Below are 13772 nucleotides of genomic sequence, written 5' to 3'. Positions count from 1 at the left end.
TGCAGCAGCGACAGCAGGCGGTAGCCAGGCCCGCGGACGAAGCGGTCACGGCCCGGTACGGGGCACCGTTGGCCGGACTCCGGCGGGTATTAAACAGGCGCGATGTTATTCTCACTGCGGGAACTGGTGCAGTGGCTGGGCTTCGCCACCTTCGAGATCTTCGTGCACCTGCTGGCCCTGTTGGTGTTCTCCGTGCTGTTGGCATTGCGAGTGGATGGCTTGGCCCCGGGCCTCTCCTGGTGGAACGTATTTGTACCCTTTTTCGCTGCTGATGGGCTCAGCACCTACTTCACCACCATCGTATCCGTTCGTCTCTTCCAAGACGGAGAGAAGCGACTGGCTGTATTGCGTCTCTTCTGGGTTCTCACCGTCCTTAGCCTCAAGTTTGTCTTTGAGATGCTGTTGTGCCAGAAGCTAGTGGAGCAGACCCGAGAGCTCTGGTTCGGCCTGATTACATCTCCGGTTTTCATTCTCTTGCAGCTGCTCATGATCCGGGCTTGTCGTGTCAATTAGCCTCTTGCAGAGGTTGGAAATGGAGCATTGCGCGCAGCTGGAGTCCTGGACCTTCAAGTCCAGACGCTACTTGGCGCTACACTGGTGGAGCTTTGGTCAGAAATCAGTGTCTACTTGTTCCCAGCTTACTGTCCACTTTTTCTTATATCTAAGATTGTTTCCTCAGCAAAACTTAAAAGTGAAGCTTCGATTATTAAAATTTATTTTCTGTTAGTCATGCTCTGAGTTGCCAAGCAATGCTGAACTTTTCTGACACTTGGAAATTGCATATAAGTAAAATATCCTGATAGGCTGTGACTCTTATGGTGATGTACCCCTGTATAAATCAGTTTGTTCACTCAGCAGTGTTGACCTCAGCTTACCCCTCCATCTGTCCAGGCCAGACTTCTTTATACAATTGATAATGCAAAAGGGTTTGCATCACTTTTTCTCTGTTCTGGGAAAGAATAGCCCTTTTTTCATTCCATCGCAGACTGTTGACAGAAAAAAAAAAAAAAAAAAAGGCATGAATAGGACCTTGTGTGGGTATCTGTCACCTGAGGGGGTGGGAGGAAACAACTCTGGTCTCAAGACATTGCTTGATTTCCTGTCCCAACAGATTGCAGTTTCACGGACTTTCCCACCACCTTCTGGCAGGCAACATTAGTACACCTGAGACAGACAGATCTGATAAGGGACAAAAGACAGGAACAGGCCCTCACATGCTCATGAAAATAGATAGCTACACATAAGAGACTGTGAACATCTTGAGTTGATTGGTCTGTAGTCTTTGATTTTATGTCACTCATGTGGGAAATGAGACCATTTGCTGAGATGGAAAAGAATGTTTCTTGAAATCAATATATATCTAGGCATCTCAATGTTTGAGTAAGGTGGATGCTAAGATGCTCCTGGCCTTGTGGACAGCTGGTCACAGGGTTCAGGTTATTAGTGCACCAGAACATGTGGCTGGAGCACAATGGGTTTTGGACTGTTTTTAGAAAGTGCCTGTTTCTTGGTTTAGGAGATGGATAATTTACACCACTATCCACCCCAGCTGAAAACAACAGGCTCTATTTTGTAGTGCCTGAAACCAGAGCCTTGACTTATGTGTGTATAGCCATTGGTGAGCTCTGATGACATTCTATAGAGTTGAGGTGACAAATGATCGCCTGAGGCCTGTTTTTTTTTTTTTTTTTTAATGGCCCAGGTGTGAAGGTGGTTTTTACTTTTTTTAATCAGGGATGACCATTGAGTTCTAGTTTTATGTGATTCCGGGAATCAAACTCAGGGTATCATGCATACTAGGCAAGCATCATCATCACTACTAGTACTGAAACAGGAACTCACTATGTAATCTTTGCTGGTCTGGAACTCACTTGATAGACCAGGCCTTGAACTCATAGAGGCCTGCTTCTGCCTCCCAAGTCCTAGGATTAAAGGCATGCACCACCACGTCTGGCTTAGGCAAGCATCCTACCAAAAGAGCTACGTTGTTTTTTACATTTAAAAATTATTTCTGTGATTGTGTGTTTGTGAATACAGGTGCATGTATGTCATATTCATACAGCCTTGTGATATCAGGGAGCAAACTCAGGTAGTCTGGTCTGCTTGCAAGTGCCTCTACCTGCTTAGCCATCTCATAGGCTCTAAGTTTTATATTTTAAGAGGATTTAACACAAGATGTCACACTATTTCCAGAAGTGGCTGAAAAAAAGAAAAGGGACATGTGGATGTAGCTTGTTGGTAGGGTGTTTACCTGTAATCTCATTTTGGGTGGGGTGGAGGCAGAAGGATCAAAACTGTGTTGTCATTATTGGAAACGGCTGGAAGCCAAGAGAGAGGAAGAAGTGGAGGAGGAGAGGGGATGAAGGAAGAAAGGAGAGGAATGAGTCTAAAAGAATACCAACAAAGGTTAATAGTTGACAGATCAGATGTGCCCTGCAGAGTACAGTTTTTCAGCATGCTTAGCTATTGGAGCTGGAACATTTTTTGTTGTTTGTTTTGTTTTGTTTTTTTAAGACAGGGTTTTTCTGTGTAGCTTTGTCTGTCCTGGAACTCCTTTTTAACCAGGCTGGCCTTGAACTCACAGAGGTCTGTCTGCCTCTGCCTCCTGAGTGCTGAAATTAAAGACCTGCACCAAATTACATTATTTAAAAAAAAAAAAAAAAAAAGGTTTATGTGTGGATGAGTGTACATTTGCATTTTAAAAGGATACAATTGATAATGGAAAAGGGCTTGCATCATTTTTCCTCTGTTCTGTGGAAGAAAAGCCTTTTCTTCATTCCATCGCAGGCCTGCAGATCCCAGGAACAAGTTATAGCCATACAGGTGCTAGGAGCCAAAACCAGGCCCTCTGCAGAGCAACATATGTTCTTAACTGTTCTTAACACTGAACTATCTCATCAGCTCCTGGATCATTCTTTATTGTAGAGGAAGAAGAGACTCTTCTGGAGATGGAAGATATTTAGTAGTGTGCCTGGTCTTTACTTGGTGGATGTCAGTAGCAGCCTTCATTTATAGAAATCAAGTTTGTCCTGACATTGTAAAGTTTCCTGGTGACAAAACTGTCCTTGTTGAGAATCACTAGGGTAATAACTTGGTGTGACCCTTTGCAGAACAGCCAAGCTGGCACAGCAGCTTGTGCCTCCTCTGCTGGGGACAAATACTTAAGTCATGTCACACACTGAGGAGGATATGAGTCAAGAGGTGACTCGTCTGGTTTGCCCCCAGCTAGAAAAAAGTTTCCAGCTCGGGATTGGGCTAATTTTTGACAAAGCAAGACACAAGTTGAACTTTGGAGTGGTTTTCCTTGCAACATTTATTAGATTTTGTTTTGTGTGTTCCTGTCTTATTTTGGAATTGGGAAGTGTGAGTATAGAAGCCTTGAGTTTCCTCTGGAAAAATGATGAGGGATGGGCCTATAACTCAGTGTTAGAGTGCTTGTCCAGCATAAAAACTGCAGGTTCAATCCCCGATAGAGCCAAGGGGTAAATACATTGTTGGTATACTTATTTTTAGCTATCTTATTTGGGTTTTTAGACCTCTTTTCCAACCCTAATCCTTTCTAACACCAGGTAGGAGAAAAAGGTTAGTTGAAAAGGGGTGGTGGTGGCACATGTCTCTTCAGACTAGTTCCTGCTGTTTGAAGACATATTTCTTTTGAGCAAGTCAAATCTTTATCATCAGGCTATCCAGCAAACCAGCAACAGCAAACACAACAGCAGGAAGAACCAGCAGTAGCTTGATGGGGAAGGGGCCAGGGAGAGAAGCAGTAGCCTTCTTTGGGAGTGCCTCCACCCATCTCAGCGTTGGCATTTATTCCCTCTCCAGAGTCCCCAGAATTAAATTATTTGCAGCTGGCAAAGTGCATGTTCTCAGAGCCTGCATGAGGCAAATAGTCTGCTGCTGTGAACAGTCTGAAGCAGGCTCATTTCCCCTGGGATTAAAAAAAAACAACATGTTAATATAACTGAGGGTTTGAATTTTTTCTCTTTCTTCTTTCTTTCTTTCTTTCTTTCTTTCTTTCTTTCTTTCTTTCTTCTTTCTTTCTTTCTTCCTTCCTCCCTCCCTCCCTCCCTCCTTTCTCTCTCTCTTTCTTTCTTTCTTTCTCTTTCTTTCTCTTTCTTTCTTTTTTTGAGATAAGGTTTTACTGTGTAGCCTTAGGTTGCCCTGAAACTCACTTTGTAGACCAGGCTGGCCTTGAACTCACCTCTGCTTCCCGAGTGCTGGAATTAAAGATATGCCCCACCACTACCCAGTATCATAACTCCCACTACAGTAAGTGATTTGAAAAAGACTCTTCAACTCTAGGTTGAAGCTTCTGTATTTGCAGAGACCCATATTCCATGAAGCAGAGTCACTGGAAGGCAAATGGCACGGGAGGCAGCAGTGCCAGGCCTCAGCTGCCTGTAAACTATAGGGGCAGATAAAGGAAAAACAGACTACGGTTTGTAGCTCCCAATTTCTAATGCCTCCAAGCACTCGCCTTACTGTGTACGCTGTGGAGGGTATGTATTGGGCACTACGCAGCTCTGTCCAAAGAAACTTCCTCAAGACTTGACTGTGAGGTTGTGCCCCTTCAGAGTCACTAGTCCCTACGCATTCTTGGAGCTAGGGGGTTCAACAGGAGTGAGTAGCACCTTTACCCTAGTTTTTGTACTCTGCATGACAGGAGGCTCTGTTTCTATGTGTAACCTGTTTGTGTTAGAAATGAGGTTGCTTCTTGGTGCCTCCTACACATGGATACCTGGCAGGACCATGGGCGGCAAGCTGTGCGCCAGATATTCACACATATAGATCTAATCAACAGGTCTGGGATTTACAAAACCAAAATTCTCGAAAAAAATCATCTTATGCCTAGGTGGATCTCAGAAGCAACATAGTTAGGTCCAGAAGGGGTCCTTGTCTGCCTGCTCATGGAGGTTCAAGGACTCCAGATTGGAGCAGGGCCTGGCCCTGAAGGTGGAAGGTCCATGCAGCTTATGTTCACAGGAGCAAGGACCTCCCGGCTCCGGCGCCGGGCTCTCTGCCAAGAAAATAGAGTGGATGTCAGAATATCTATAGTGCTAAGTGCAAAGTCAGAACTGTGCCAAGGTTACATATGTTGCAAGGGTCCGCTAGCTGATACACTAAGACCAGCCTTCCTGCAACTATGGGTCCAAGGTGCGGGGTCCAGAGCGCAGAGACGGAAGTAAGGAGCAGCCATTGAGCCGCGCCTTACTGGAGAGCAAGTCGAGGGACCGTCCCCAATAGGGACTGGCCGGTTACGGTTGTAATCCAATGAGAACGCCATGGGGGAGTATCTAAGGGAATGTTGTCCAATCACCTCAGCCGTATGCTTTTGCTGTAGGTGGGCTGTTCTGCCCTTGGTTCCGAGCGCTCTTGCCCAATTGGCAGCTATCAAGGGGGGCGTGGCACGGCGGGGTACCAAGGCAGGTCCTGGGAGTCTGTCCGGCGAGCGGCCGCCGGTGCTGTCCAGCTGCCGGCCGCGTCCACAGTATGGACGGCCTGGGGCGGCCCGACATGGGGCCGCGCACCGCGATGCCCGCCTGGAAGCGGGAGATCCTTGAGCGGAGGCGAGCTAAACTGGCCGTCCTGAGCGGAGGACCGGGATCTGGAGCGGCGTCGGAGGGGCCGAACGAGCGGCTGGTGCTGGCCGAGAGTCTAGGTCCGCTAAGCGAGAACCCGTTCATGCTACTTGAATCGGAGCGGCGGCGCGGGGCGCGGCCGGCTCAGCAGCTGCTGGAGCTGTACTGTCGTGTGCCGGGCGTGCGTACCATCCGAGCCGACAACATCCTCATCATCGAGTCAGCGCCTGGCTTCCCGCCCTCTGTGCGGCCCGCTGCTAGTATTCGCGCTGCCGAGGTAGTGGTGTATGAGGCGCCACAGCCGGGCCGTGTCAGCCGCCTGCTGGAGAAGTTCGATTCGTCAGCGGCGCCCCGCCGCCGAGGTAGCCCCGAGCGCTTCCGCCCTGCGCTACCGCTGCCTCCCGTGGCGTCTGCTTCTACTGCCACGCGCGCTCCCACCAATCGTTCGTTGGCTTCTGCCCCACCTGTGCTCCCCTGCCAGTCCACACTCCCTATTTCACCTGTCCCCGTTGCTCAGCGCACGGGTCAGCGTTCCGCCTGTTGCGAGCCTGCGCACTCCGATGGCACTGAAGGTCCAAGGGCTCGGCGAAGCGACTTCCTACAGAAGACCGGCAGCAACTCTTTCACTGTCCATCCCCGAGGCCTGCCCCGCAGTGCAGTCAATTGCTCGCTTTCTCATGGACCCATGACCCAGGAGTCCCCTGCCGTCCCTGCCAATGGGTTGTCGGGTTCTCCGCCTGTGCCGGGTAATTGGAAGCCAAAGGTGGAGTCAGGGAAACCCTCCCTCCACCCGCCCCCAAGCCCTGAGACCCCAAGTGCCACTACAGTTGGACTTCCTGCCCTCCCGACGCCCAGACCAGCCAGTGCCACTCCCAGCCAGCGCCAGTGGGTCTCCTCTGCTACCAGCGCCAATGATTCCTTTGAAATAAGGCTAGCCCCAAAGCCAGATGTGGAAACTATCCCAACTGGGGACCTTCAGGCCAGGGCCCTGGCCAACCTCCGTGTGAATTCCCGCAACTCCTTCGTGTTGATCCCTAAGCGCAAGGCCCCTGGGAACTATCCTTCGCAGGGGAGTCAATCCGAGGAGCCGAAGCAGGAGGTGGGCTGGGCCTGTCAGAGCCAGGGCCTCGGAGCCCAGCTGGTGTCTACAGTGGATAGTGCACATGCCGTAGAAAAGAAGCCCTTGGCTGCTGAGGTGCAGTGGGCAGTTAGGGAGGGGGGTTACCCTAGGCCAGCCACTTCTGTCACAGACAGGTCTGTTAGGTGGCAGAGACCATCCTCACCTCCATTTGTACCAACCACTGTTGAAGCTGATTTGGCTGAGGGCCTGGGGGTTCCTGGCTTGGCCAAGAATGGCCTGGAGCCTGTGAGGCCAGGACTTCCAGTCACCTTCATTGATGAAGTAGACTCAGAGGAGGAGGCCTTTCAAGAAGCCAAACTGTCCTCCTCAGCAGTTGGTGTGCCTCCCCAGCACCACCTGCACCTTGCCAGGCCTGGGCACACCTCAGAGCTCCCCAACCGAGGCAGCAACACTTTCATAGTAGTGCCCAAGAGGAAGCCAGGGACCCTTCAGGAGCCATACTTAAGTCAGACCAATGGGCAGTCCCAGCAACAGGAGGCTGAGGAACAGGGTGCTGATAGCCTCTCAGGACCCCACACTACCCTGGAGAACACCCTAAAGAAACGGTACCCCACTGTGCATGAGATTGAGGTGATTGGTGGTTACCTGGCCCTGCAAAAGTCCTGCCTCATCAAAGCTGGCTCCTCAAGAAAAAAGGTAAGTGCTAAGGAGAGGGCTGCTGGCATGAACTGTTTCTACATAAATCACAGAAGAATTGGGTTGTGTGATTGTACTAGGTCCAGGGCCCTTGTTGAGCTGTGACAGCTGTAAAGCCTACTGTTTACCTCAGAGATTTGGGAGAGCTGGCCAGGTAATATAGAGCTCCTGCATCCCTTTGGAATGGGTAGTTCCAACTAAGGTAAGCTTCAGCCTGGCCTGTTGGCTCTGGCCTGGCATTTGATTTGAGGGTAGCGTGGCATGTTCCAATGGAGCTTGGCTTGGACAGATATCCAGAGCTTAGATGTAAAGGGCTTCGAAGGAAGTAGGCCAGTCATTTCTTTGCAGGTCTTTCTCACTTTGAGTTCAGTCTGGGCACACAGCTCATAAGCCAGTTGGAGGGGGTTATCAGTACCCTGGAAGATACAGGACCAGAGTATGGCAAACCTTTGCCTTTTGCAAGCATGGATTGAACCCAAGGCTTCATGCCAGACTTGGTCAAGAAGGCCTTGGGGCAGAGACACTCAAGAACAATCCCCTAGAGGCTCAAAGCTGGCCTGGATGAGCCATATTTCCTGGCTAGCTCTGGCCAGTGGCTCAGAACCGTCTGGGCACAAAGAAAGCGTTCCTCAGATCCTTCCTGATTGTTCCAGGGCCTGTGTTTGTACCCTGGGGCAAATTCCAAGACCATTCCAATGACTCTCAGTCAGCTGGTACAGGGAGGTGCACCTTTCCCTTCTGTGGAGATGGCACCTGCTGTGTCTACTCCACAACAGCTAAACTTTAGGCTTACCCAGGTTAAACCCCTCCCCACCCTATGCCTCAGTTTTTTTTGGGGGACCTTTTGTAATGAACCATACCACCTTCTCACTCTTTGTTTTTTTTTTCCTCACTTTTTGCTTCCTATCATAGTTAGCCTTGGCATCATCTCTCCTGCCAATTCCATCTGCCAGGTCAGACGTCCACAGTGATTTTTGTTGGGGGATTCTGATGAGTGGGACTCAGAAAAAAGTGAGGGACACTTTTTTGCTACATGAGATGTCTCTCCCACTCTCCCCTGTACTCTTTACCCTGAGTCCCTGGAGCAGATTGATCCAGGCCCCTTCCCCCTCTTTTCTGCTCCTCCCCTCCCTGCTTCCTGATCCTGATCTTGGCTTCTCTGTGAGGTGGCCCATCTCCATGCTTATCCAAGAAGTAGAAGTCATGAAAGCACCCCTATGTAGATGAGGCAACTGAGGCTTGGGAGGTTCATGGAGCTCCTGGGACAGGAGCTGAGTTCAGGTTCCTGTTTTCAGAGCCCTGATCCTAGACTAGGATACTATTCCACCTTGAACTTGGCTTCTTTTTGAAACTGAAAAGCTGCCACTAAGAGCCTGGCTATCCTGCCACTGTCTAGAGACAACCATGAGAATCACTCATGGCTGGGTTAAAGTGAGAAGGGCAGGAATACCACCAGGTATGGTGGTTCATGCAGATCTGAACAAAATCAGGGCAAGGCCTAAAGGATAGTAGGGGCTGGGATAGGGCTCTGGCCAGCAGCCTGGCTGTCTGGGCCAGTTGAGACAATTGGGAGTCCAGATGGGTGATGCTTATTATGGACAAGTAGCCTGAGCAGGGCTTTCCATAGCAGCACAACTGTTGCTGCCCTGCCCCCAGCAAGACACAGAATGCCTATGGGAGGGGGCAGGGCCCAAACCACCCAACCTTTAGAGCAGTGTTCAGGGTGAGGCCCTCATGTACTTTGTCCTTTCCCTGACATTTCTCCTACCGGCTCCCTCCCCCCAGCCAAACCAGGGTGCTCCTTCTGAAGCCCAAGTCATTGGCCTGGGACAGACTACTGTTTCCTCTTGTGGGAGTAGGTGGGCCCAGAGGATCTTGGGGCAACACTTTGTTTCCCTTCCCCACCATGACTGGGTGACCCCAAGGCAATGCTGATGGTTTTCTAGAGTATAAGTGAGAACTGCTCTTCATTTGGGCCTTCTAGGCAGCAGGGCATGGTGTGGGATAGCCTGGCGGTTTGACAGAGGGTATCATGAATCATGACTTTACAGGGATTCAGCCCTGCTCTGAATAGTGAGGGTTGCCTCAAACTGCCATTGTCTCTTGAGAGGTACATTTAAATAGATGACATTTAAATAGATGACATTTAGGTTATCTATTGGGAGAAAAGGGTCCTCTCTTCCCTGATGGAGGATGTTGAAGCCTTCCAGCCCCCACTGTTTTCTTGATCAGAGGGATGTCCTTTTACCTTTCCCTCCCTGATTAGGAGCACAAGTGGCTCCTACCTGTCTATCTGCTTCTTCCTCTTTCCCATCTCCTGTTTCTGTGCCACACCCAAGCAAGTTAGTGTCCTCAGGGCTCAGGGCTCCCACCTCCCTGGCGTGTAAACTCCACCCTAACTTCTGTGACCTAGTTATGGCCCTCAGCCTGGCTTCCACTTGAAGGTGTCTTATCCTTTTGCCTCTTCCCAGCAACATCATCTTCCTCTGGTCGGCAACTGCCTCCCCTAGCTGAAGCTGGCTTGAATATCCTCTTGCCCACTTTCCTTTTTGTTCTATTTCTTTCACCCAACTCTTCTCATAAATGACCCCTAGATGGTCTTTCTCTGGGACCCCAGAGGATTGGACCCTTATTGATGAAATCTCACTGGTATAGGGTCTGCCCTCAGGAGGAAGCAGCTGTGGATATCCCAGCTGGGTAGTTCTGATCTATTGTCTTGTCACCCTTGGGAACTTTGGCTGGGGGCCAAATGGGGGATGGGAGCCAGCCAGTGTATACAGGGAATGGGGACAGGGCCTGGCCAGTTGAACATTTTTCCCGGCTTTGAGTCCCGGGATAGACACCTTTTGGTAACCCAAGCTGGGTATGTATGGGTAGTACAGCTTGAGGGAGAACAAAGGGGCCCTATAAAAAGCTGGGAGGTTCTGTCACTGAGGGCCCTATGAGAGCTCTGTGAAAGCCCAGAGGTTCCACCACCTGCCTTTCCTATTAGGTGTGCTGGGTAGTCCCCCAGGCACTGGTGACCAGGTATATACAGTGACAATCCTTGTCTATATCTTCCCCCACCTGCCCTGGCGGCTTTACCCCTGGAAGGGATCATAAACATGAGTTACCATTTGACCCACTGACATATGCTGGAAGGAGAAAGGCAGCCTAGGAACACTGGTCTGGCAGTGCAAACAAGGGAGTATAGTAAATGACTGGGGGTGGGGGTGGTAAGCTCCAGCTGAAACTGGCAGACTTATGAGCCACTTTCCCACCCCCAGCCTGGCCGGGTTGTGCCAGGCACCATACTCACATGTGTCTGTCTCCTCAGCCTGCCTGCTGGGAACTGGTCATGCAGACTAATAGGGTATACTAATCTAGCTGGGCCCTGGCAGCTGGTTCTGTATTCTCAATAGTAGGGGGATGGGACTCAAGGAACTCCATCCAGGGTCAGCTTTTGTATAGAAGCTTCTAGGCCTGTTAGGCCCTTATACTGTCCTGGGTTCCCCCTAGGGTACCTGTCTCATAAAGTTAGTCAGGAAAGCCAAGTAATAACATCCCTCTGCTTCCACTTCTCTTGTCTCCAGTGGGATCTAGTCTTCAAGGACTAGATAGCCTTGAGGTCAGAGCAAGGTACAGCATGTATTTATAAGACAGGAGTGGACATCTGTGTCTTGCCTGATAGGGGGCTGGTGTCTCCCCATCTGCATGTTCATGTGTGCAGATGGCCAAAGTAGGGAGGGCCTGAAAGTATAGATGTCTCTGAGCAGGTTGAGGAAAAGCTAGGAGTTCTGATTCCTGAGGCCTTTCCTCTGGTCCTGGGTCAGGGGATCTCTCAACAGACAGAGGGCTCAGGGGTATTAACAGCCCTGTGGGCAAGTGTGGCCATTGGTTGAGGGGACAGGATGCTGGTTCATAGCCTAGGTCTCCTCCCCTGGCTGTGTTTTGTGGCCTGTGCCAGGGTCATTTTGCTGCCTCAGGACAGGCTCAACCAACCCTTCTGTTAGGCTACTCTTCTATCCTGCTGGGCCTCTGGCTCCTTCCAAGAGGAGAGGGGGAACCTGAGCTGGCTGTTGGTATCCTGTGCCTGAGAGTTTAATATTTCGAGCCCAGCAAGACTGTCCCATCTGCTGCAGACAAGTGCTCATGTTCATTACCAACCCAATAGGCTGAGCTCAGTTAAGAGGGCTAGGGAACCTCAGCATTAACTGTGGAGGTGGGGCTCCCAGACCAGGTAGCAGACAGGAGGATCATAACAGAGCATTGCCCACAGCTTTCTGTCCCTCAGAACCAAGCCCCTGGGAGAAAAGGGAGAATTTGCTTGAATATGAGAGGTACACAGTAGGCAGGAGTTAGGCGTCACTGATGGTATTGTTGGTACTGGACTCTAACAGAAGTGTGACTCCCCATTAGCCTAAAAAATGGGTGGTGTCTAGCACCTTTTTTTGTTTTGTTTTTGAGACAGTTTCTCTCTGTAACCCTGTCCATCTTGGAACTCACTCTGTAGACCAGACTGGCCTCAAACTCAGAGACCTGCCTGCCTCTGCCTCCTAAATGCTGGGATTAAAGATGTGTACCACCACTGCTAGCCTCTTAAGCAGGCCTTGACAGTATGATAGCTTGTGCAGTCAGAGGGTGGGACAGGTGGGGTCTATAACTCTTTGTAGAAGGGTCTTCTCTCCTTGCTTAGCATTTCTGTTTAACTGGGTGATAGAACCCCTGCTAACATGGCTCTTACTCCTAGATGAAGATCTCCTTCAATGACAAGAGTCTGCATACAACATTTGAATACCCTTCTGAGAGCTCCCTGGCACAGGGAGAGGCAGAGGAGGAAGAAGAGGAGGAGGAAGAAGGAGCAGAGGATGGTGAAGAGGAAGTGGGGCCTGACTCAGAGAAGCCCTTTGCCCCTTTCCTGCCACGGGCCACATTTGTAAGCAGTGTGGGACCTGAGAGCCCCCAATTACTAGATGGCAGCTCAGGTAACACCACCTGTTGGGATGGGCAGCCTGGGAGTGGAACCTGGGCCAGATTTCCAGGTATCCATGCCTATTCTCTTTGGTCCACAGGCCTATCCAGCTATACTCCAAAGCATTCCATAGCCTTCAGTAAGTGGCAGGAGCAGACACTGGTACAGGTTCCAAGTGAGGTAGAACTCCCACCAAAGGAAGTCATGGTAAGCCAGTAGAGGGTACAGGGGTGAACACCTAGACCACCAAAAGCTGACTGGCTTGGGGAAAGGTTGATGCCTGGTTAAGCCTTAGTGTATTATTCTGTTCTTTCTCTCAGCTCACACCTGCCAGTCAGAATGATCTCTCCGACTTCCGCAGCGAGCCAGCCCTCTATTTCTGACCCCTGGAACTGTCAAGATGGCCAAGACTTAGCCCAGGTGTGGTGATCCTGGAAGCCAGTCAATACCCAGGAGCCCTTACTCTATTCTGTGCCCCTTCCATCTGGCTCTTTCTGCCTTCTCTCTCTGTTGCCTCCTCCTGCCTTTAGGGCCGGTCTGAATCTCACTCCAAGGAAGAACAGATGAGAACTGCCTACGTGACAGGCAGACACCTGTCCATACTTTCCCATCGGTGATGAGGTGGAGGCCTGAACATATCTTGCTGCAGGGTACTGTTTGTCCTGACTTTCAGCTCCTACCCTCTGAGGAGTGGCCAATGTTAGGAGTGAGAGACCATCCTAGCTATTTGTTTTTACCCAAGCTCCTGCCCTCAGCCCATGATGCTCCTATGGTGGAATTCAGCTACCCTTCATGATAGATGACAGGGTGTTGTTTCCCCCCCCCCCATATTGGACTCAATAAACACTATAATAAGGCTGCTCTTGCCTCCTTTACACAGCCCTCAATCTGAGAACAAGGTGGAGGCCTAACTAGGGCACCTGTGTGCAAAGAAGCAAAAGGTGACCTCTGTCTGGTGTTCTCATACCTTGAGGTCTTGCTAGTCCAGGCTCTTGCTCTTGTTCTCTCCCAACCCCAAGCCTGTTACTTTCTCCCTCAGAGCTAGTACAGTGGGAGCTAGACTTAATCTCTGGGGTCTGGAACTCTGTGACCAGGGTCCTAGATGCCAGATGGGAGGAAAGTGAGGGTTGCAAACGACTCTATTCACCATGGGGCCAGGAGCCTAGTAAGACAGCTAGTTGTATACAGCACAGGAATGGAGTTAAGTGCAACTCTTGAGTTTTCTCATGTCTGATATGGAAACCTCCTCACCATGAACCTGTAACAAGGCTATAGCAACAGAGAATTCCCAAGAGTGTAGAAAGACGCAGTGCTGCCTGCTTGAAAATTGTGTTCTCAGAGGCCTGGGCTATTTACAGATATGGACAAACTGTCACTGAATCCAAGTGTCTTTTCTTGTCACCTAAGAACAGATATATATATATTGCTTGACTGGGCTTAGGTGGAGTGTTTTGTATGTAAG

At 50.2% G+C, this 13772-nt stretch overlaps 2 protein-coding genes and 1 long non-coding RNA gene across 4 annotated transcripts; 2 read left to right on the top strand and 1 right to left on the bottom strand.

Moving 5' to 3' along the window:
* The first annotated feature begins 102 nt into the window (after nucleotides 1-102).
* Nucleotides 103-730, top strand: Tmem203 (transmembrane protein 203). Its single transcript, XM_021651113.2, has one exon. The coding sequence runs from the start codon at nucleotides 103-105 to the stop codon at nucleotides 511-513; it is 411 nt and encodes a 136-aa protein (XP_021506788.1). The 3' UTR covers nucleotides 514-730.
* Nucleotides 731-3294: 2564 nt separating this feature from the next.
* On the bottom strand, nucleotides 3295-5454 carry LOC132655843 (uncharacterized). Its single transcript, XR_009593734.1, has 2 exons — nucleotides 5321-5454; nucleotides 3295-3931 (listed from the first exon to the last, which is right to left on the bottom strand). It is a non-coding gene; the product is annotated as an uncharacterized LOC132655843 (long non-coding RNA).
* Nucleotides 5402-13167, top strand: Tprn (taperin). Of its 2 annotated transcripts, XM_021651138.2 has the most exons (5): nucleotides 5402-7359; nucleotides 12089-12323; nucleotides 12411-12517; nucleotides 12631-12730; nucleotides 12841-13167. In XM_021651138.2, the coding sequence occupies exons 1-4, from the start codon at nucleotides 5494-5496 to the stop codon at nucleotides 12691-12693; spliced, it is 2271 nt and encodes a 756-aa protein (XP_021506813.1). In that variant the 5' UTR covers nucleotides 5402-5493; the 3' UTR covers nucleotides 12694-12730; nucleotides 12841-13167. The 2 variants fall into 2 exon arrangements, with proteins under 2 accessions (XP_021506813.1, XP_021506812.1); XM_021651137.1 differs by having other exon boundaries at nucleotides 12631-13167.
* Nucleotides 13168-13772: the final 605 nt, after the last annotated feature.

Source organism: Meriones unguiculatus, chromosome 8 (genome assembly GCF_030254825.1).
Source record: "Meriones unguiculatus strain TT.TT164.6M chromosome 8, Bangor_MerUng_6.1, whole genome shotgun sequence".
Lineage (NCBI taxonomy): Eukaryota > Metazoa > Chordata > Mammalia > Rodentia > Muridae > Meriones > Meriones unguiculatus.
This window is presented reverse-complemented; position numbering and strand designations above follow the sequence as displayed.

Bases quoted from the DNA above. Each gene is read 5' to 3' on its own strand.
- Tmem203 (XM_021651113.2), top strand. From the start codon at position 103: ATGTTATTCTCACTGCGGGAACTGGTGCAGTGGCTGGGCTTCGCCACC.
- Tprn (XM_021651138.2), top strand. From the start codon at position 5,494: ATGGACGGCCTGGGGCGGCCCGACATGGGGCCGCGCACCGCGATGCCC. The intron at 7,360-12,088 runs GTAAGTGCTAAG...TCTTACTCCTAG, and splicing joins CTGGCTCCTCAAGAAAAAAG to ATGAAGATCTCCTTCAATGA. The intron at 12,518-12,630 runs GTAAGCCAGTAG...TCTTTCTCTCAG, and splicing joins TCCCACCAAAGGAAGTCATG to CTCACACCTGCCAGTCAGAA.